The 23,930-nt window shown below is 39.1% G+C and overlaps 1 protein-coding gene across 1 annotated transcript in view; it reads left to right on the top strand.

The window, feature by feature from the left end:
• The window catches only part of pacrg (PARK2 co-regulated), a 124,321-nt gene extending 108,217 nt beyond the window's left edge, over positions 1–16,104 (top strand). The window contains exon 5 of the mRNA XM_056234044.1: positions 15,890–16,104. Coding sequence (XP_056090019.1) covers positions 15,890–16,050 — 161 coding nt within the window. The 3' untranslated portion in view covers positions 16,051–16,104. The remainder of the gene's footprint in view (positions 1–15,889) is intronic.
• Positions 16,105–23,930: the final 7,826 nt, after the last annotated feature.

The following is a 23,930-nucleotide window of genomic DNA, read 5'->3' as shown; positions in this document are numbered from 1 at the left end:
TTTAATGTAACTTTCATATACCTACAGTTTTTATAAATGGGCTAAATCTGTTAGTTTTTTTTTTTTTAAAACAACACCTGTGACATAAATGTGCCCATAGTTAAAGAAACACCCACATGCTACCCACCCACACATTAACCTGCACACACATCTACTTGCTCTCACACACTTACATGACAAAGGAGGAATGTGATGTAAGAGATGAAGCATAAACGGAGTGGATAAGAGAGGTGAGTAAATGTAGAGAGAGAGATAGAGGTGAAGTGTGTGGTAGCCTCTGGTGGCCTATCTGTCTCTCTCACTCTCATTCTGACTGATGTAATAAACTTGACTGCTCCTTATTCAGGCTTCTGTTTAATGTTGCAGCTCTGATTACACTCATAAGGCACATACAGGAAGAAAAAAACATTAGAGTTTAGAAAGCATGACATGACAGGTAACATTATTCATGTGACCCCTGAGAGAGTTACAGAGGTCAGGTGTTCACTCAGGGAAGCTCTGTAGTTCACTGCATGCTAGATCTTACTGAACCTGTTCATAAACGCATGCATTCATGTTTGTGTGTGTGTGTGTGTGTGTGTGTTTTGTTCCTGTGTGAAGTGTGAATGCAGTGCCTCAATTATAGGGGGCAAAATTAACACTTGCCAAGTGCTGTTTGTGATTAAAACTGGGATTTGGTGAGGAAATAAACCCAGTGACCAGTAACTTTGATGTTATTTCCTTACTTAAAGCAATTTAAATTAAGCTTATAATAATTTTAAAAATGTTAACACGATTCATACATATTAGCAGTTTTATTTAATTGTTATCATATTGTAATATAATTTCACTGCATTTTATTTTACTTTTATATTGGATATATATATATATATATATATATATATATATATATATATATATACTACTTTTAAATATTGTTATACCACGGGCTGTTTAAATACTCTATTCTGATTGGCTGGAAGGTGTGCAGTAAAACGAATCTGTTACCTAACGCAACCCCGGTTCTCTCTAGATGAGGGAACGAGTATTGCGTAAGCTAGTTTACGCTACGGGAAAGATTCATTTTTTCGGAGAATTTGAAGCCAAAAAATTATCCTATAATTTTGTATCCATTGTCAACGCAGTTCAGCTGCAGCAGACCATGAGCGGGCTAGCTAGCAGCTCATTGGTTCACTCACAGAGAACTGCTTAAGCCTATGAGGAGACGCGAATGAACTCTCGGCCAACTCTCGACCTGCTCTCATTGCGTCAGAGCCCGCCGAAACGGGCGTGGTCAGAGAGTATAAATTAGCGTCCCCAGGCTGTAAACTCTGGTTTTCATAGAATGAAGCGAGAACGCTAGGAGCACAAGCACGGCCAGGAACGCAATACTCGTTCCCTCATCTAGAGAGAACCGAGGTTACGTTAGGTAACCGATTCGTTCTCTTACGAGAGGTTCTCTCGTATTGCGTAAGCTAGCTTACGCTACGGGAACACCTGGTCAACGCCGTGCGTGCTAAGCATCCACTATGAGTCCCAGGGGAGACACCGGGGAACCCTTACGAGTGGGAATAATTATATGTACCTGTGACAAAGGCTAGCAAAGCGGGCCGGAGATCGTGTAGTACATAAGCACGTGATAGAGAGGGACAGAGCGAAACCGGTCTGTGTGAATGACTCCCTATAGTGTAGCTCAACCAGAAGAGCTGTAACATACTAGACTGCTAGTAGTTTAGCCTGCAAGGCGGGAACTTCCAGATTGTAAAATCTGACAAAGGTGGAGGGGGAAGCCCATCCCGCTGCCACACAAATGTCATGAATGGAAATTCCGCTGGACCATGCCCACGATGAGGCCATGCCTCTAGTGGAATGAGCCCTGATGCCCAGAGGGCATGGCAGGTCTTTTGATGCGTATGCGGCTGCAATGGCATCAACTATCCATCTGGATAGAGTCTGTTTCGAGGCGGCAGACCCCTTGGTGCGCCCACCGAACGAAACAAAAAGCTGCTCGGATCGTCTGACCGGAGCAGTGCGAGTAATGTATAATCTCAGGGCCCTGGCTGGACACAGGAGATAAGAGTCAGATTCGCTATGGGATGCAGGCAGAGCCGATAGGGAAATAACTTGTGCCCTGAACGGGGTACCAATCGCTTTTGGGACATAACCATGTCATTGGAGTCATAAGGAGTCATTGGGCCCAAACTCGAGACAGGAAGTGCTAATGGACAGCGCGTGAAGGTCTCCCACACGTTTTACTGACGCGAGCAGAAAAACTGTTTTGAGCAAAAGGTATTTGAGGTCCACGGTGTTTAGCGGTTCGAATGGAGGGGCTTTCATAGCTTCGAGAACTATGGAAAGGTCCCAAATCGGCACCGAAAGGGGGCATGGGGGGTTCATTCTTCTAGCTCCCCTGAGGAAGCGGATGACCAAGCCATCTTTGCCCAGTGACTGGCCGCACCGGGGTTCAACGAACACTGCAACGGTTGCCACATACACCTTGAGAGTGGACGGGGACCTGCCCATGCCCAACATCTCTTGGAGAAAAACTAGCAAGGAAGGAGCCTCGCATAACCGTGGGTCCAAGTTTCTGTCGGTGCACCATTTAGAGAACACAGACCATTTAGACGCATAGAGCCTTCTAGTAGAAGCCGCTCTAGCCTGTATAATCGTGTTTAACACTCCCTCTGGCAAAGAGTGTTTCCCTGATTCTCTGAAGCACCTGTGGTTGCAGAGAAACCGGAGGGAATGCATAAAGCGGGCGGCTGGGCCAGGTCTGGGCTAGCGCGTCCTCGCTCTTTAAGAAAAATGTTGGGCAGTGGGTGTTCTCTTCTGAGGCGAAGAGGTCCCCATCTGCTCTGCCGAATATTCGCCACAGCTTTTGGACTGTAAGAGTGTGCAGGGACCATTCCCCGGGGGGGAATGGGGTTCCTGGACAGACTGTCTGGACCGTCGTTCAGATGACCCGGCACGTGCGTAGCTCTGAGCGAGAGCAGGTGACACTGAGACCAAACTAAGATGCGTTCTGTCAGCCGGAGGAGATTCCTGGATCTGACTCCGCCCTGACGGTTTAGATAGGAGACCACGGCTATATTGTCCGAACGGATCAGCACGTGGTGACCGTGAATGCGCGGAAGAAAGCACGTGAGCTCGTTCTCGACCGCCAGCATCTCCAAACAGTTTATGTGGAGGAGGCTCTCCTGAGCTGACCAGGGGCCGAAGGCCGGTGAGCCCTCGCAGACCGCACCCCAACCCGTGTTGGATGCGTCTGTCGAGATGACTTTTCGGCGAGAAAAGGTCCCCATGGAAACGCCCCGCTGAAACCATTCTGCCACAGTCCATGGCTGCAGAGCTGTGACACAGGTCTGCGTTACTTTTATCAGCTGGCGGCCCGTGGTCCACGCACGGTGAGACACACGGCTCTTCAACCAGAGCTGAAGCGGGCGCATGCGCAGTAACCCCAGCTGGAGCACCGCGGAGGCTGAGGCCATGTAACCCAACGCCTTCTGAAAAGTTTTCAGAGGTGTGAGTCTGTTCATCTGAAAAGATGCGGCGAGACGCTGAACACGGCGCGCGGGCTGTGTTGACAGACGAGCCGTCATCGTGACCGAGTCTAGCTCTATAGCCAAGAAGGAGATAGTCTGACTGGGTTGTAGTGCGCTCTTTGTCCAGTTGACAGAGAGGACCAAAGCTTTCAGATGGTCGAGGAGAACTGTATGATGAGACAGTAGCTCTCTCTGTGATCTGTGATAAATCATTCAAATAAAAGCAATCCGATGGCTCTACTTTATTTAAAGCGGACAGAGTGCTAGAACTAACGAGCCATAACTTAAGAAAATAACCGTCATTTTTACACGTCTGTTAAAAAATTACACTGTAAACATCAGTTACAGCTTTAACTTCTTTTTAACTTGCCAAAATCCTTTAATGCATGGCTAGCCGTGAATTATCCCTTACATATAAACTACTGTTCAAAAGTTTGGGGTCTCTAAGATTTGTTTGTTTTTAAAAGAAGTCTCTTATGATTACAAAAGACTTAACTTATCTGATCAAAATACAGTAAAAATATTGAATATTGTGAATTATTAATTCATTTTAAAATATATATTTTTTTAAATGTAATTTATTCCTGTGATGGCGATACTGAATTTTCAGCATCATTACCCCAGTCTTTAGTGTCACGTGATTTTTCAGAAATCATTCTAATATGCTGATTTGGTGCTCAAGAAACTCTTCTTACAATGTTGAAAACAGATGTGCTGCTTAACTCTTTCCCCGCCATTGATGGAAATTTCCATCATTTGTGAGAAAACACTTCCCCGCCATTGACGGAATTTTCCGGCTTTCCGTGTTTTCACTATTATATGGTAGGGGGCGTTGCATCTTCTGAAAGTGTACTGAATCTCCTGATCAAAACACATGCGAAGAAGACGCAGAAACGAGCTATATCGTATGTAATCATATGCATATATAAAATAACGCGATCATCAACATTAAACAGCATATAAATCAAAACTGCCTAATGTTACTGAATATACTGAAATGTCGACCCAGGACGAGGTATATGACTGTGCAAGCTTTGGGGGTGTTGATGGACTCGATCTACTCCATTTGAGTTTTGAGCATCGTTCTGAATCCGATCTGGATGTAGACTTTGACAAAAATGTGATTTTCTCAGTTTTTTTTTTAATTAAACTTACCCACATTCAAGTGTTGATAGAAGAAAAAGGGTTCTTTGTTTAAAAGCAGAGGGTCTGTTCTTTCTTTTGATGTATTGCATGTCCAGATATTCATACAACATAATATTCTGGGGGCCATGACATTTTTGTGAAAATGGTCAAAAACGCTGGCGGTGTCTGGGAACTTTAAAAAAAAAAAAAAAATTAAAACCACTGGTGGTGAAAGATTTAATATTTAGGTGGAAACCATAATACACTTTTTTCAGGATTCTTTGATGAATAGAAAGTTCAAAAGAACTGTATTTATTTAAAATATAATTTTGACTGTCACTTTTGATCAATTGAATGACCTTTGCTGAATAAAAGTAAAAAATAAAAAAACATACTTCGGCTACCCCAAACTTTTGAATTGTAGTATATACATATTTAATGATATTTTAATGTTTAATATCGTTAGACCACTTATCTGAATATTTGTAATGATGTCGATGTCTACCATGTTATGGCTCTCTTTTTGGTGCTATAGGATGCATCTCTTTCTGTCTTATAGTCAAAATCTAATTTTTGTCTATACAAATCACAATATTTCCTAAAAATGGAATGTATAAATGGTCTTTCTCGCCATCTTTCCATATGATGAATGAGGTATATCAGTGTCTTGTGCCCTCTCACCTCCGCGAATGCCCCAGTTTAGCAGCCAAGCAAAACCAGCTCTGCCTGGCGCCCCATCAGTCATCACACATGCAGTGTAACACTGCAGGCACAAATAGAATCATGTCAGATAGCACGGGCCCAGGAAATATGAAAACAAATAGCCCTGTGTTTGGCTAATAGCTGTCATTTAAGCATCCACCCTGAGGGAGAAGAGAGAGGAAGAAGTGAGTCTGTGTCATGTATACAGACGGTAATGAGGTGAGCAGCGAGAGGCCATTCCTTTACCACTACAGCACTGATGAGGAGGGTAGTCATGTGGGACGAAGTGAAAAAGCACATCCCGGTGCAGGTCTTTCTCTCCCTTCCTGTCTTTCTAGCTCTCTTTGTCTTACCGTACTCTCGTTGTCTTGCTAGTGGTCTCTCTCCGTCTCTATATTTATTTTTAACATTTGGTTTGCAATATTTCAGCAAATTAACTCATTTAATGTGCATGTATTTGTTATGTAATGATGTTCAGTTTTAGAAGTAAAAATGATTGGTTCAGCACAATGTCCTTTCTGGGCTCAAGAGAACAGAGATTTTTGTCACATTGTCAAATAAGCACTAAAAGTCTGTATTTTAGTTTAAATTTTTTGCCAGGGATGTCAAAATTTGCATTGAACAGCATTGCTTTTGTGTCTCGTAACTGTTCATGTTGTGCCAAGTTTGAATATATGGCAGCACAAATAAGATTGGAAAAAATGGAATGGAATACAATAGAATATATATATATGAGAACATTCTTTTTTAAATATGTGTGAACATTCTTCTAAAAGCCTACTTTCGTGTTCCCCAGAAGAAAGTCATATGGATTTGCAAAGACATGATGACATGAAGTTTCCTTAAACTAAATTTATGTTAACTGTACAGACTTAGTACTACTCTAGCTTATAGAAAACCACAATGTGAGTAACCTCAATTTCCTCTTCCTTTTAAATAAAGGCCATCTGCTAGCAATAAACCAACATATGCGCTTAACACTCTGACATGGTTCACTAACTCTCCAACATGCTCGCACAGAATGAAAGATATTTGTTTTAGCAGTTTTTGCTTTGGGAATTTAGCCTGATGGTTTCCTGAATCTGGTCCGCATGAATGAGAACGAAAACATCTTATCTCTGATCTATCAAGTGATGTGGCAGCTGTCAGTGTAACTGGTTTGTTTTGACTTTGTGTCATACAGTATGTTGTTTTGCTCTCAGAAGCTACCTCATTCCCATGATTTCCTATGTGGTCCTTGAAAGCTGCTGCTCACCAAGCCTCTTTTTTACAGAACACTAATTATCATTTATACAAGAACCACACACACACACACACTGGGCTTTATGTAAATAGCGTTCTCAAACTCTGTTAAGGAGGTGTGTTGTTCATAAACACACTGAGCTCCTACCTGAAGACCCATAAAACGGTCATTTACTGGAGAGCTGCACCTCTTCTCGTAATAGTGAGAGAGAAAACACGAACCCTCTGAATTTTTTGTCACATAGCTTTGGATTTTAGTAAGAGGGAGTGAAAGAAAGACAAAGAAAGTGAGAGCTTATCAGAGTGCTGGTGTCATGGTTGGGTTATGCATTTAATCACTCTGACAGGCCATGGTTTCCTTTCCCGCCCTCCCTTTTCCCCCACAGCCAATCATATTAAAGAAATGAATAACCTCCACCAATGAAAACCCCTGGAGTGGAATGGATTGGAATGCTAATAGGCCCTATGGGGGAGGTAAAGGAGTGGAGAGACGGATCAGATGCTCCGTCTAAAGGCTCTTCATCCCACTAATGGAGGGAGCGGATAGCATTTTAACTCTTGGACATACAAGGAGTGGTGCATAAGTACTACAGACCATTAATTCATTAGCGTGACATGCAGCTAACTGATCACTGCATGGGAATACCAATCACAGCAAACAGGGAGAATAAAAGATGGGCATTTTAGTGTTTATTACATCTCAGCAAAAGGATACACTCTAATAGGAAAGTGCTTAATGGGCTTAAAGGACCCATCTTGTACACTTTTTTTAACCTCACTTGTAATGTTAGTCTTAATGTTGTAGTCTCTTTTTATATGAACTTTTCTCAGCCTGGTTTTGCTGCTCTACCTTTAAAAGTTGTATATGTGACTACTTTCTTTTATGATTGGCTAACCACTCTGAATGTGGCTGGTATAGGTGATGCCTTAATTATTAGGATAGACCAAGATGCTAAACTGAACAAATGTTGATATATGATTGTCGGCAGCAGTGTTTGGATTTTTTTTTTAAGGGAAAGTTTGATTCATTTTCTGGATGTTACTTGGAAAAAAATCACAATAAACATCACTATACTATGGCACCACCATATTACTTATACCGTATCTTACATCTGACTGGGGCGCTACATGTGTGCTCTGGCGTTCTCTCAGCGCCTTTAAAATAAATGTCCTCCTCGCCATCAAAATAGAAGTCACAACAATAAGCATGTCCCTTCAGAGTTGCTACTGGTGGTGCGAATGCAACCAGGAAAATGACCCTTGGGGAACCCTGGTGGCTTGTTCCTAGAACTATGTTCCTAGAACTAACTACCCAGTGCAAAAAGGGGCTATATACACTTTATAGCATATATGTCTGATACACCTTTTCCACCGACACGGTTCGTTCTGGTGTGGGTTTCTGGCCCTTGTCCGTTCTCGAACCTGTCTCCACTGGCGAAAAGGGGGTTCCGGGGTATAAAAATCTGATCAACTGGCCAAAAATGTGTAACCTAATAAGATTGCACTACATTGCTCTTTATATCTAAATATGTAAATATGTATCTAAAATATGAATCTAAAACTATGCGAGAGAGAGAGAGAGACCCAGCTTGTGAGAGAGCAAGTGAATCAACGGTTTCAATGTCAATTTATCTCGGAAAAGGACAGCTGAGAATAGCCGGTTTGCTAGAATCACTCCCAGTAATGTGAACAGCAAAACAGAAGTGCCGCACTGCCTGCATAAACACATGCACAACGTTTTGTTTTGTTTTTTTTCTGTCTGTAGTCGCATAAACAACACATAACAGCGTTACGTCACCATTCGCTCCTAAAGTCTGTGTAAGTCACGTGGCCGGTTTGTGACGCTCTCCATTTCGCCTGGCCAAAGACAGGCTCTGGCTCCAGAATGCAAACCATTCTGCTGGAAAAGGGGTGTGAGATCATTTGGGTTGTTCACATATGCATGTTGTATCGGCCCGAGACCGCCTGGAGTGCTTAAACAAACTAGGTGTGAAAATGCCCTAAGAGCTTGTCTGTAGTTGAAGTATCATCTGCTAAAGCTAAAGCTGTAAAGCAGGGCAAATGACTAAATAACACTGAAATAACCTTCCTTCTTCCCCAACACTTCAGTACGATGGGTCAAGTCTGGGTGTAAAAACTCTTCATCTCATTCCCAGCTGTCTTGGGCCCCCAGCTCATCTTTCACAAACAGCAACTCATGAGAATCTCTCAGCACTCATGTTACATGTGGAGCATTTACCCATTTCTGTCTGTATGTGCCTGTGTGTATTTCAGCTTAACGCCTCTTTTTCTAGGGAGATTACCAACACTGATTACTCAGACACCATCTTTATACACCCCCTATTTCTTTGCTGTGTCAGGCCATTGCTTCATTCTTTCCTTTGCCCACATGTTTGCTCTACATTTCATTTGTAGCTCAACATCAAAATAATTGGTTTAAAGTTTCATTCCTTCTGTAAATTCAACACCTTAAAAGTAATGATTCAAACATTAATATCTCATTTTTTCTCCTCTGGGCTTTCCAAAAATTCTTGCTAACACTTTATAAGGTCTCATTCGTTAACATTAGTTAATGCATGAATTATAAGCAATATAAGTTACCTTTGTTATAGTCAGTGTTGGGCAGTAACGCGTTACTAGTAACGCGTTACTGTAACGCAGTTACTTTTGACAGTAACTAATACTGTAACGCATTACTTTTTAAATAAATTAACTCCGTTACCGTTACCATATGGCGCGTTGTCCGTTACTTTTTTAAATTAATTAGTTGCTGGAGGGGCTGAGAAGTGTGCGCTGTCATTACACAGTACGAGAGCACTGAAGAGACTGCTAGCATTATACAGAGCGAGAGGACACCTGAGGACACATGACAAACTCACTGGCTGAGTTGTTTACGTACACGTGAGGCAGCGCGAGGCGCGAGCACGGAGATTACGAGCTGCACGGAGAGCGCTGAGCACTTGATGCGCATTTAAAACACAGACAGCGAAACGGTATGAATACAGAACACTTAAGTACACATTGCCATATCATTATAAAATAATAAATTTTTTGACTAGATGCTGCATCAGCAGAGAAAGAACAGAAGCTTGCCGTCGAGTCTGAGAGGAATAACATTAGTAACGGCTAACTTACCTCAAGCGATTAAAGCAATGTGACAAAAACACACGCAGACCTGACCCACATGTTTTATGTCGCAATTGTTACCATCTATTTGCATTAGTTTATGTCCAGCTGGTCACTTTTATGTATTCATTAGCCGGCGAAGTTGTATTTTTAAAACTAGTGAGGTGATTGATTGCTTACATTGATGTGTTCATGCAGCCGACATCAAGTCTAATCAAGTGTTCTAAAATTTAAGCAAATAAAGTGAAAGACTGTACATGTAATATAGGTCTACATTTATGTAATTTTAATGCTCTGGCCTTTGCAGATATTTAAATATGGCCATCTTCTTTAAGCTTGAATCATATAAATGGCAACACTTTACAATAAGATAACAATTTTAGCATTAAATATGGTTAATAAATGTTGTAGAAGTATCATTCATTGTTAGATGTATTTGTATCTCCTTAGTTAATGTAGGCCTACTATGAACTAACAAGAATGATTAAGGTACAATTGTATTGCTCAAATATTAATTCATGCAGTAAAAACCACAGTGGTAAAAACGTACTGTCAGCTGCATGAACATATCAATGTTGAGAAAGCAAACAAGTCACTAGCTTTAAAAATGCTTGTTTTGTTATTTATTTCAGAAATCCTTGATATATTCAGTTTGTGCTGGTCTGACTTAAATAAAATAGTGTTTAAAAATTACTTTCTGTTTAAGTCAGTTTTGTGTTTGTATAGACCATAACGCATTAAAGGGCATTAATGGGAACATTTAAGAACTTTCTTTAAAAAAGTAACTAAAAAACCACAGTGGTAAAAACGTATACTGTCAGCTGCATGAACATATCAATGTTGAGAAAGCAAACAAGTCACTAGCTTTAAAAATGCTTGTTTTGTTATTTATTTCAGAAATCCTTGATATATTCAGTTTGTGCTGGTCTGACTTAAATAAAATAGTGTTTAAAAATTACTTTCTGTTTAAGTCAGTTTTGTGTTTGTATAGACCATAACGCATTAAAAGGGCATTAATGGGAACATTTAAGAACTTTCTTTAAAAAAGTAACTAAAAAGTTACTTTTAACAGTAACGCATTACTTTTTGGTGTAAGTAATCAACAAAGTAATTGAGTTACTTTTTGAACGAAGTAACTAGTAACTGTAACTAGTTACTATTTCTTAGTAACTAGCACAACACTGGTTATAGTTAATACAAATAAAATTGTTCATGGTTTATGTTAGTTTACAGTGCATTGTCATCTTAGCATATACAATTTTTAATTTTAAAAATGTATTTGTAAATGTAGAAATTTACACTAACTAAGATTAACAGATGCTGTAGATGTATTGTTCTTTGTTAGTTCATCTTAGCTAATGTTGGCAACTAATGTTAACAAATGAAACCTTATGTATAGTGTTACCAAATTCTTCACACAAAGAATTCTAAACTATGAACCAAACCAACTAGTGGATGAAACCTGAGATGAATCACAACATTTGTTTTGCATGAACAATTGCCCACACCATTATGAGGTGTAAATGAGCTATTCACACATGCACACCTGTTCACGGTGCAAAGGTACATTTAATCAAGCTGTTAGACATGAATATTAATGCTACCACCATTAGCAGAGCTCACGCTAGGTCGGGACCTGTGAGAGGAACCGCTGAGAATGTTCAAAGAAAAAATAAGGACATTTTTATGTATTATTTAGACTAGCCGCTGATTTGACATCTTTGTTCTCACCTGCTGTGTGTGTGTGTGTGAGTACAGGATGGGTATAGTGGTTTGTGATGGGTACGTAAGAGCTAGCTATAGTGTACATATGTATGTAAAGAACAACAAGAGTTTATTAGAATGTATGTATGTGTGTGTGAGCTACATAATCTGTTAATAAGGTGCTAATGATAGAGATGGCAGAGACAGAGATGATGCAGTGCTGAGTTAGTGATGATGATGTGTGCTTAAGTGTGTACGAGTCTCACACACCCATAAAATGGTAGCTCATTTAATTTAATGCTTCAGTCCTTTGGTTTGTACTGAAGAAAAAAAAAACTATAGCTTGTTTTCTTGCTACGTAACAAGCCATTTCAGACTAGGTTTTCTGAAAATATCATCGTCTTAAATTAGTATTTTTTTCTTGTTTTCTAATTAAAAAAAAAATCTAAACACCATTCAAATGAGATTTTTTTTTTCCCTGAGAAGCCAGTGTTTTCAAGATAATAATAATCTTGAATTAAATGTATTCAAATTAATTTAATGTATTTTTTTAACCCACTGGAATTTTTTTTTTTTTTAAACTAACACAATTTTATGGGGTTAAATTACTTAAAATATTAAAATTCTGAAAATAAGACTTAGGTTTAGATTTTTAACTGGAAAACATGATAATACTGTTTTTTGAAATTTTACTGGAATTTTTACATTTTTTCAGAAGTACAGTTTGTTCTTTTCTCTTATGTTTATGTGATGAGCAGTCATCTGAATCGTGTGTTTATTTTGACCAATTTTTCTTGGTCATTTGGCAAATGTCTTGCCTCACAGTGCTCCACTGTTTGTACTCTCTTTACACCCTGTCGGCCGTTAGCAGGAGTGTAATCCAATATCCACATTCTGTGCGTGGATCAGTCCAGTTAAACCCAAACACAAGAACCATCAGTTCTCCAGCTGCTGCCCTCCAGCCCTGAACATGTCCAGAGAGAGACTGAGAAAGAGAGAAGGATTAGTTGCTCTGGCATGACAACCCTCTTGACGCCAACCTGGCTGCCTAGATGCGAAGAGGAGTAAGAGAGAAAGAATGGAGCGAGGGGTGAGAATAGAGGTGTGGATAAATAGTCGAAGAGGGGGGATGAAAAAGACAGCTGTTGAAACTCATCTCACATTTACAATGACCAGATGAGAGAGAAAAAGAGAGAGAGAGTACAGATATACTCACACAGATGGAGGTGGGTTTCCTTATGATTGACATTTTACAGAGAAATCAAAGAGAACATTTGTTCAAGACAAAATAACATCCCTCCGTTTACACGCAGCTTCAAAATTTGGATGTAGTTGCTTTGCCGGATTGTGACTAACATTTGGTCCATATTGCAACTTAATCTGGCCAAGAGCTGCCCACTTACACAGGAAGCGACTGTCTGACTATTTAATGTGAACAAGCCAAGACAAAAACAAGCCAAGGATTTTTTTATGAGAGTAAATCTGAAATGTATAGAAGCTTGTTCTCCACCTCAGAGGGGAAAATTCTTTATCACTCCTTAGGCTTTATTTCTCATTATTGCGGTTCTATATCACACAGTGTTACTTCAGTTGTTATATTAATCTTTATCACTCAATTATCTTTTTAATACATTACCATTCAAAAGTTTGGAGTCAGTAATAAATTAAGAAAGGACACATGAAATTGTTCAAAAGTGACAGTAAAGACATTTATAATTTTACAAACGATTTATATTTCAAATGAATGCTGTTTTTTTTTTACTTTCTATTCATCAAAGAATCCTAAAAAACAGTTATTATAAATAATAATAGTAATAATATTATTTCACCATATTGCTGTTTTTAACTATTTTTGTAAATTAAATGCAGCCTTGGTAACCATAAGAGACTTCAAAAACAAGACCTTACTGACCCCAAACTTTTGAATGGGATATTTTTAATCTTTAAACAAGAAAAAGCTTCCAGGAAAATTTGATATATCACAGAGAACAAAATGGAATATGGAGAAGATAAATCGTGGATATCTTGTGGAAGAATTACAAACAAAAAATTTTGGATGCCATGAACCTTGTAAAATTGAAAAACCAAGCAACTAATTATTGCTCAGAGATGCTCACTGTATGGAAACTTGTAAACACAGCTTCGTTTCCTGGCAGATACAAATCTGTGGACTCTGATTCCCAGAATTCGCATGAATCAGATATCAGATTGTATTTATTTTCAGAAAGCTTTTGCCATTTTGTGTTCAATTTATATCAGATGGTTATTGAGCAATCCATATCTGTGATTGTGCCATCTGAGGCTGAGAATAATCTTAATAACTGATACAGAAATAGGTGTATTTATTTATGTGTGTGTTATCCGGGGGGTTATTGGTATGATTTTGGTTTCTGAAAGATGCAGAATCCTCCTTCCTGCTTGAACTTCACACCACCCCTGAACCCTATAGATCAGAGCCTGGACTCCACATGATTCAAAACAGTAGCATATCTGTGCGGTTTAAGCGCAGATGGCAAATGAAGCTCTCCTACCTCTTCAAAGCATTCTCCATATCTTTGCTTTAAAAACTCTGCTCATTCTAACCCCTTCTTTCTCTCTCTATCTCTCTCTCCTCCTGCTCTGGTGAAAAGTTGCTGAATGAGGAAGAGAAAGCGAAGAAAGCCTGAAGGAAGGATTACCGGAGAGAGCTGATTTTATTTCCCTGTGTTTCTGATGTGCGAATGATGCAGGGCCTGCAGTGTGATTGACAGGTTTCTCTGGTGTGGCCCCTGAGCATGATAGTACAGGATACTTGCAGCCTGTCGCTGACAACTGTACAGATCCACAGCAGACGGTCGGTCACACCATTGAAATGAGTGTCTGGGGTCCAGACAGCATAGGGTGGTCTGTTGCATCTATTTTTGGATCCAATCCAGATTGACTATAGAGAATATCTAGTCAACAGGAGGACCCCATGCAGCCTTACAGCCTTTATTTTGTGTCTTCCAACATGCCAAATTATGAATAAATTCCCATTCAATGGTTACAAAAGATGTCTGTTTCAAATAAATGCTACTCTTTTGAACTTTCTATTCATCACAAACGCTGTCACTAGGATGGTACCCTTTAAAAAAGTTTTAATATTATGTACCATTTTGGTCCATTCAGTATCCACTCTTTATGTACAAAGGTGTACCTTTTGAAAGGGTATCGTCATCCCAGTGACAGCTTTTGTATATTTTGTACCTGAGTGTAATGATAAATGTTTCTTGAGCACCAAATCATCATATTAGAATGATTTCTGAAGGATCTGAGACTGGAGACCTGAGTAATGATCCTGGAAATTCACATCACAGGAATAAACTACATTTTAAAATAGAAAACATTTTTAGTTATAATATTTTACATTATTACTGTTTTACAGTGTTGTTGTGTTTTTATCAGATTTTAGATAAGAAGCTAATTATAAAAACTTTTACAGCTTTTCCATCTTTTCCCATTCAAGTCGACGGAACTTTTTTTTTTAATGTTAGTGGAAGAATATTTGTTCATAACTTTGAGAGAACCTTGCCTGTTAGCTGGGCAACTCCCTTCGGGCATAACTATGGCCACCGATCTGCTTAAACAGGTCTGTCTGTGTACAGATGAGCATATTTACACACCACAAGACTTTCTTCTTTTGTACTAATATTTTATTGACGGCTGTGTGTTTTGAGACCTGTGTGAGAGGAGTTGGTGTACGGAGTAGATGGAAATGATCCACAAGTCAGTAAATAAGAAAAGCAGATGAAGACATACAGTTACACAAACTCTAGACAGACAACAATCACTCACACACGCTAGAAGAGAGAAGCTCCCTACTTAACTGCTCTCTTTTCATGTGCCTGTCATCCTTTCCCTTTAATGAGCAGGCAGGAGAGACGGAAAGGTGTGTGTGTGTGTGTGTGTGTGTGTGTGTGTGTGTGTGTGTGTGTGTGTGTGTGCAGGCTTCTTGTGCAGGTGTAATTGGGCCTGTGACCTCAGAAGAAAGTTTGTTTGGTATAGGTAGCGGGAGGGCTTGTGTGTTTATGAGGAGTCTGTGTGTATGTGTGATGGTGGAGGACTCGGGAGTGTGAATGTATTGATTTGTGTGTGTGTGTGTGTGTGTGTGTGTGTGTGTGTGTGTGTGTGTGTGTGTGTGTGTGTGTGTGTGTGTGTGTGTGTGTGTGTGTGTGTGTGAGTGCTGTAGGTTACCCAGTGATTGATGGATTTCTCTAATGTGACATCAGAGAGCGGCAGAGATATGCACAAGAACATCCGCCAAACACACATATTCCTCCTCCTGATAAATCATTACAGATTTGTTCAGTGTATCTGAGGTACACACACTCCTGCTGAACAGTCATCAGAGCTGCTTCATTCAGAATGTGTGTGTGTGTGTCTTATACACTTCATTAGGGCTTTTAGACCTTTAAACATCACAAATGCTAATATGTGTGTGTTGTGTGCAGGAAACTCAGGTGACGGTATTGACTACAGCCAGCAGAAAAGGGAGAACATTGGAGACCTGATCCAGGAGACGCTTGAGGTGTTTGAACGCTACGGGGGCGAGGATGCCTTCATCAACATCAAATACATGGTGCCCACCTACGAGTCCTGCCTCCTCAACTAAAAAGAGCGGAGAACTCACACACACACACACACATTCTTATTCAAACATGTAAACACACCCATTATAAAGTCATAATGCAGATGTTATGAGCTGTCTGTATCGGAGAAGACACTCACACACACACACAGCTTCCTAAACAGACACAAGGAGCACAGGGGTCAATAAATCTCTTGGTGGCAACTAACCTGCATTTAATTTTCATTCTGGAAGGAATTATCCAAAGAGGAATGTAGAAAATCCACGCACATCCAATACAAGCTGTTATCTAGATCAGTCTATATATATACTTAAATTGCCTTAAAATCTGCCTAAAATTGACATACCGGTATTTACAAAAATGTGCTAAATTTACAAAAAATAACATTACATTACATTATATATAAGTATTATAATTTATATTGTTATAGTATATATAACTATAACAAATAATAAAATTAAAAATTAAATCAAATTTTATATTATTATATTAAAACTGCACTATAATATTGATATGATCATATAATTGTCATCATGTATGAATCTTTTAATTGTGTTAAAAAGCTTCATCGTGCCACAGAATCTCTTCTAATCATACTGGTAGTTTTCACAGAAAGTCACTGATCTAATGTAGCACTGTTTCCTGATATAATGAACATTTCCTTGTTTTTTCTTCCAATTTTCTCAGCAGTTCCTCTAGGGAAAAAAAATAAATAAATAGTGAGACTTCCCATTTGGCTGTTCACTCACCTTCCAACACTCACCACCTGAAATCTCTCTTCTTATTATTTGTTTTTGTTGTTTTATTATTATCTCTTCTACCAATTAATTCCCACCTATTTTAATTGAGAATACATTTGCCCCATAATAACTATAGTGCATATTTCCTCTTTGGGTGGAGTTAACTTTCATCTTTCAGCAATTCAGGTGATCATCACTTAATTCATATTCATAAACTAGTGAATATGTTTATGTTTTGCCCCAAGCAAAATGTTAATGCATTGAGCCGCTGACAGAAAGTAAACACTAGGAGAAAAGTAATATTGGCTTAAAATATGCATTTTTATATTCATAGCTAACAATACTTAGGTCTAATTAATAAGCCTGACATTACTGGGTTAATAAGACTGACATTTCTGGGAAGTTTAGTTACATGCTTTCAAATGGTATCTCATATGAGTGGATCCGTGGTAACTGGGATTTTAAAGACTTTGAGCTTTTAATACGCCTTCCCACTTATGACTTCCACTAACAGATCATTTCAACACCCCAGCTTCCGGCTTTCTTTATCTAGTTCTCCTTTTGTATCTCTTTCTCTTCAGGTCAGCTCTTTGTGGGGTGTTTATATTTTATATTTGAATGTTTTTAAATCTTTGTTCTTGTTGCCATCATTTTATTTGACTGTATCTTCTTTAAGTGCGTGTGCGGAGATGTTAAAGGGATTTTAGACTATGACAAAATCTATGAGTTTTAGCTATGAATTTGATGATTCCCAAGCACAACACTCTCACATTGTAACATAGCCTTGAAATGAAGCAAGGATACTGGATCTAGGTGCAGATAAAATATGTTTAATGGCTCCTAACATAAAACATAATCCATGACTTGAGCATTAAACACATGAAATGCCACAGCTACTTCCAACAAAACAATAATCCACAAAAGACAAGACAATCATAACAAAAGAACTACAAAAACCAAAAACAAAACTTCAAAAGAACATGAAATGAATACCAAATTTCAAAATAAAAAAACATAAAGCACAGAAACCTGACACACATACACACATATATCTACATTCAGATGAAGAGCACACTTGAACCTGAAGGGACAGAGAGTGCACAGAATAACACGTGACAGATAGCAAGTATTCAGATAGCAACATTTTGTGCTTTTGAAAGCCATGAACCTGAGCTGAATGGAACTGAATGAAACGCTCATTTATCAGAGTATATGCACACACACACACACACACAGACAGTCGGGGGCTTCCCTCATAACAACCTCTATATTTTCTTACCTGTGAAATCAGACGCCTCAAGTGTGTGTGTTTTTTTACCGAATAGTGATTTTGTAGCATATAATGTTCTAAGTCTTCTCACTTTATGCTTTTGCAATCAGATTAAGCAACTATCTGTGGAATTATGGACAACAGGCCCCCATAATCACTACATGTATATTACTTTCTGGCTCTAATAATGTATCATATACAGTAAACGTATACGGGAAGGATGTGCATTGTTTTGCCAAAGTATTTCCTTTATCAGCTACAAGGACAAAAACTGTGCTGGTATGCATTTTTTAAATGCGAGTCCCATGAGCTGATGTTTACAGTGAGCTGAGATTTCTGGAACATTTGAACTCCGTTCAATCTAGATTTGATCACACCGCCTGTAAATAACAGCTCTGAACAGACACAAGGGGGAATTGAGGTGGGATTTGCCCTCAAATTAGTTTTACTGCAACAATCGGGGTCAATAAAGAGACCTGGAGTCCCAGCTTGAGTCCTAGAAACTGTGATGGTGAGAGGAATAGCTTCAGTAATCATTTACTCACTTTTATTCCCCCAAACTTGTATGACTTACTTTCTTCTGCGGAACACAAAAGAAGATATTTTGAAGTGTTTCAACTGTTTTTGCCCATACAGTGAAAGCCATTAGGGTCCAAAACAACTTTCATTGAATGGACAAACTACACTGAGACATTTTAGTTTCACGGAAAAAAGAAAGTCATACAGGGTGTGGAATGGCATGAGGGTGAATAAATGTCTGTTCTCATTTGCCTGATTTGGTTCCTTTCTAATTATATTCTAATTCAGCCGATTGTATAAAAATCCAGGCATATACTACGGTATAAAACAGGGATGGAGACGTTGGTGTGAGTGCAGAGGAAAGGAAAAATATTAGACTGTAAGAATGCCAGATTGTTAGGAGCAACAGTGCAGAGGGGAGGGAGGGAAACGAAGGGAGCAGCAGGAATAAATAGCCCTCTGGGACCTATTCTTCTTGTTCAGCGCATCTGCCAGGGGCAGCACGAAACCCAACGCCAGCCAGTGAGCATGTGCAAAGCCCTGAGCTCAATGGAGATTTATTTCAGAGTGACTTCATGCTTCAGGTGTCACCCGCACCTCTCAACCCCAGACCACAACTCCACAGAACGGACAGGAGCTCTGATGTTTATTCCAAAAATTTCACTTGAAAATGTTATTGATTTGATTCTAATAAAGAAGGTAAAAAAAGTATGTGTGTGTGTATATGTGTGTAGTATATGTGTATATATATATATATATATATATTTACAATAATTTTCCATTTTCCGTTTCATGCTGGCTATGGGTATAAAAATGTACATAGCATTCCTGGTCTTATTTTGCTCGTTATTCCAAATAAAAAGTTGTATTTTATTCAAATGTAATAACTTGAAACAAAAACAACCACCTGGATCCATTCTGGTACATACAGTACAGTGGACTAAATCAAGTCCCGCCCAGTTGAAATCCTGTTTCACTCAGACATACATCAGATTATTGCGGTAAAATGGGTTGCGTATGCTGTTTTAACTTGACGTCAGTGCATTTTAGCAATTCTAAAATTCTGTAACATCTTGCCTTTCTCCAAGCAGCAGAATTGAGCTGTTTCGTTGAGCAGTCTTTTCTAATATCGGCCTCTTTGAAAACGGTGTCTCTTTAAAGTAGTGTTGGTGTGTAGCGTGGTGTGTTTTGAAGAAGGCTCACAGGAGGCCGATGGTTTTTCGGCAGGAGTCTGAAGAGATCTTCTTCTCTCTCATGCTGCAGATCGGTGGGGTTCTGCTGTCTGATCCTCGCTCCTCCTCTTCCTCAGCCAGACGCTCTTATCAGACTCAAACACATCTGCTGTTACTCTGCACACACACACACAAATGCCTGTACAACCACTGTCCTTATCGTTTGGACCACCGTGAGAACCAATCACACACACATAAACATACACATTCACCTGGACATTTTTTAAAAACTTCCTGTACAGCAGTTCTACGAAGTCCTTTTGAATTTTATTCCATTTTATTACTTAAATTAATCACTACCTCGAACTCAAAATACAATTCTGTATCAATGAATCAAAACGTAAAATAGTTATGAATTCCCATGAGGGTGTGTTGAGTATTTAAAAAAAAAAATATATATATATATTTATGAATTATTAATATATGACATTTGTAAAACAAAAAATTCTACCTTGAAAAATATAGTTTTTTTAAATGATTTACTTTTACTTGATGGTTATGCCACATGACATTTTTATTACTTAGTCTACTTACTTTTCTTGAAAATGGTACAATTCTTTTCAAAACTTAATAAAAACCAACATGAATACAAAGAGTACATTCCTAAGAATTTGTGTTTACATGTGTTTTATACATTCTTAAATGTCACTCAAGTATGTCTTGGAGAAATTGTGTGGTGTAAAGACCGTGGTCCCTGTGTGAGTGATGAAGGACGGTGTGTTTGCCCTAATCTTCACTGCAGACCCCTGGGGAGCCATAGAGCCATGAATGACGTGACGGTCCACGGTGAGATTATACCAGACTGGGTGGAGAGAACAGGATCCATCAGTGCTGTCACTGACCAACATCTGACCATGCACGTACTAAGCAAGAGAAAGCCATTTCTTGTTTTCTTTTAGTTTGTAGGTTTATATATGCTTTTACTCTCACTCCCATAAATACTCAATGACACTCACGCACACGCTCCCTTGCCACTCTTCACTTCACCTCAGCAGTGTGTGATTTCTCTCTCTTTAGATATTACAATTGACCCAGATTTCACTCTCTGGTGTTCCTGCACTGCACATAATCTCTCTTGTTTTATGCTTTTGTATTGTTTATTTTAATACTCAAAGCATTCAAGCTTTCTTCAAACAAAATGACACAAGAGAGTGTGTGCTTTAAGGGAGCTCACGTCATATTCCAGACACAGTCATGCCACCTACTGCTTTTCCAATCATCTGCCGGTCGGAGCTGACCACGGGATCATGACTGATGCCCCCTCTGAAGCTCACGTCTCTCTGCTCCCTGCTGCTTCACAACCATTTGATTTCATATTCAGTTTTTATCTAGAGTGTCATTAATTGGATTAATTGTAGAATGAAACCCATGTTATTAACAGAAGAGGAAAATACAGGGTTTAGGTGGGGATTAATATCTTGCACTACAAAACACACACACACACAGCACATGTGTGGCCTGTCTTAGGCATTGTGCCTAGTAAAATGAAAATGTATGTGCCAGTGTTGATAAGGATTCTTATCTGAGATAAATGCTAAATCTTTTGTGCAGCCTTGAGAAATTGGTGATTTTTTTTCAGTCTGTTACATAGGTGACTGAGCTGAAAAATGAGATTAAATGAAGAAAGGATGATGAGTCAAGTGAATAGGAGGATGCATAGTGAATCAAATGGATATGTTTGTTTGCGGCAACAAATGAGGAGGTCTATAATAAGTGGATCATTCCCATTCATCTCAAAATGCAACCTGCATTCAGCTATTTTTTGCTCATGTGCATCAGTTCTGGACAGTATTTGGAGCCAATCTCTTTGGAACCACAGGAAAACGTCATGATAATGTCCTTTTCTGGTAGTAGGCCTAGAAATCTGATATTATTAGCTGCTGTGTTGTCAATATTTAAAGAAGTGTGACCTGTTATCTTCCATGTGGATAACGGAGGAGCCAATCTTGACGTCATCATGATAATGTCCTTAAATCTGGTATTATTAGCTGCTGTGTTGTCAATAGTTAAAGGAATGTGACCTGTTATCTGGATAACGGAGGAGCTGGAGAAGGTCAGCTAAGCATGAAGTCACAACCTGATATAGCGTCTGTTCACATGTGTCTCACTTACTGTTGAATGTGAAACTGATCTGATATCCATTTTTTTCTTTCAATAATGAGATGCTTGTCAAGATTGGTCAAAAGAACCAAGCTACTATCTAAAAACAACTGCTGAAGGTTAATGTCCATACGACATGACCTTCCTACTGGATTGATCTACTTAGTGAGCAAAAAATAGGCTACCATAAAAATGAATCTGTGAGGAAAATGTGAAAATTTGTGCCATTATTCTCTGATTATATTTCCTGGTGTCTTTCACTGAAGAAAATAAAATGTAGGGTTGGAATAACATTAGGGTGAGTAAACAATGACACTTTTTCATTTTTGGTAGAACCATTGGTCTAGAATGATAATTTAGTCTTTATATATATATATATATATATAACTTAACATATTTATGTGTTCTTTAGTGTATTTCATTGTATTTTCATAAGGATTTTCATATTGTATATTGAACAACACCAAAAAGACTATTTTAAAAAAATGTACCTACATTTTAAGGCCAGAAACATAGCCCTACTCTACGCGTTCGTTTATGGGTTGCGCTCCGACACATTTTGGAACGCAACATACGTTCAAGTTCTTGCGTGAAGTGCCTTCCTGGCTTAAACACAGAGAATCGCATTACATGGCCTGGAGAAGATTGAGCACAGTCAATTATTGGTATTTTTGGAAGAACATAATATACTAGAGGTTTTCCAGTCCGGCTTTAAAACCTTGCACAGCACCGAAACCGCTCTTTTAAGAGTTTTTAATGATATCTTTTTAGCGACTGACTCTGGCGACTGTGTTATCCTTGTGCTTTTGGATCTAACTGCTGCATTTGACACAGTGGATCATGAGATGTTGATTTCACGTTTAGGGCAGTGGGTGGGCATCAGTGGCATGGCACTGGAGTGGTTTAGGTCATACTTAGCGGATCGAACTTTTAGGTGAATCTGTATTCTCCTCTACTCCTCTCTTGTGTGGGGTCCCACAGGGCTCAGTCCTCGGCCCTCTACTTTTCTCTTTGTATTTGCTTCCACTTGGTTCCATACTTAGAAAGTACGGCATTTCATTCCACTGTTATGCAGATGACAGTCAGATTTATGTACCTCTTAAAAAGAAAAATGATAACTCTTTTGGACAACTACTCAATTGTCTCGACGACATAAAGGCCTGGATGGCTCTGAACTTTTTTAATTTTAATGATAAAAAAACAGAAGTGATGGTTTTTGGAGGCACCACTGGGACCCCGCCTGTAGATCTGGGCTCCTTGGCACCCTATATTAAACCTAGCATTACAAACCTAGGAGTTAAAGTGGACCCTGCGCTTAAATTTGACAGTCAAATCAAAGCTGTTGTCAAATCAAGCTTCTTTCATTTGAGGCAACTGGCCAAAATAAAGCCAATTCTGTCAAGACAACATTTTGAAACTGCAATCCACGCCTTTGTAACTACACGGCTGGACTACTGTAATTCGCTATATGTGGGGGTTAGTGGGTCCTCCATCACCCCTCTCCAGATGATACAAAATGCAGCAGCACTCTTTTAACAGGCACACATAAACATGAGCACATTTCCCCTATTTTAGCTTCATTACATTGGCTGCCTATTCAATTTAGGATCCATTTCAAAATTCTGTTATTTGCTTTTAAATCATTAAATGGTCTTGCCCCGCCATACCTCTCTGAGCTTCTACACTCTTATAAACCCGTCCGCGCTCTCAGGTCAGATGATCAGCTGCTCCTGACTGTGCCTAAAACTAAGCGTAAGCTCAGAGGGGACCGTGCCTTTGCTGTGTCTGCCCCTAGACTATGGAATGATCTGCCTTTGCATGTTAAGCAGGCCTCTTCTTTATCTGTTTTTAAAACCCTTCTTAAAACCCATCTTTTCTCTTTGGCTTTTGACACCTAGTAGGATGTCGACTTTATTTACTTGATTTTATTTGTTACTTTGAACGTTTTTATTGTATGGTTATTAATTGTACATATGTTTATGTCTATTTTTCTGTACAGCACTTTGGTCAACTTTGGTTGTTGTAAAGTGCTTAACAAATAA

Source organism: Rhinichthys klamathensis, unplaced genomic scaffold, assembly GCF_029890125.1.
Source record: "Rhinichthys klamathensis goyatoka isolate OS25496 unplaced genomic scaffold, OSU_Roscu_1.1 h1tg000387l_1, whole genome shotgun sequence".
NCBI lineage: Eukaryota > Metazoa > Chordata > Actinopteri > Cypriniformes > Leuciscidae > Rhinichthys > Rhinichthys klamathensis.
The sequence above is the reverse complement of the archived record's forward strand: the minus strand, read 5'-3'. Positions and strand labels throughout refer to the sequence as shown.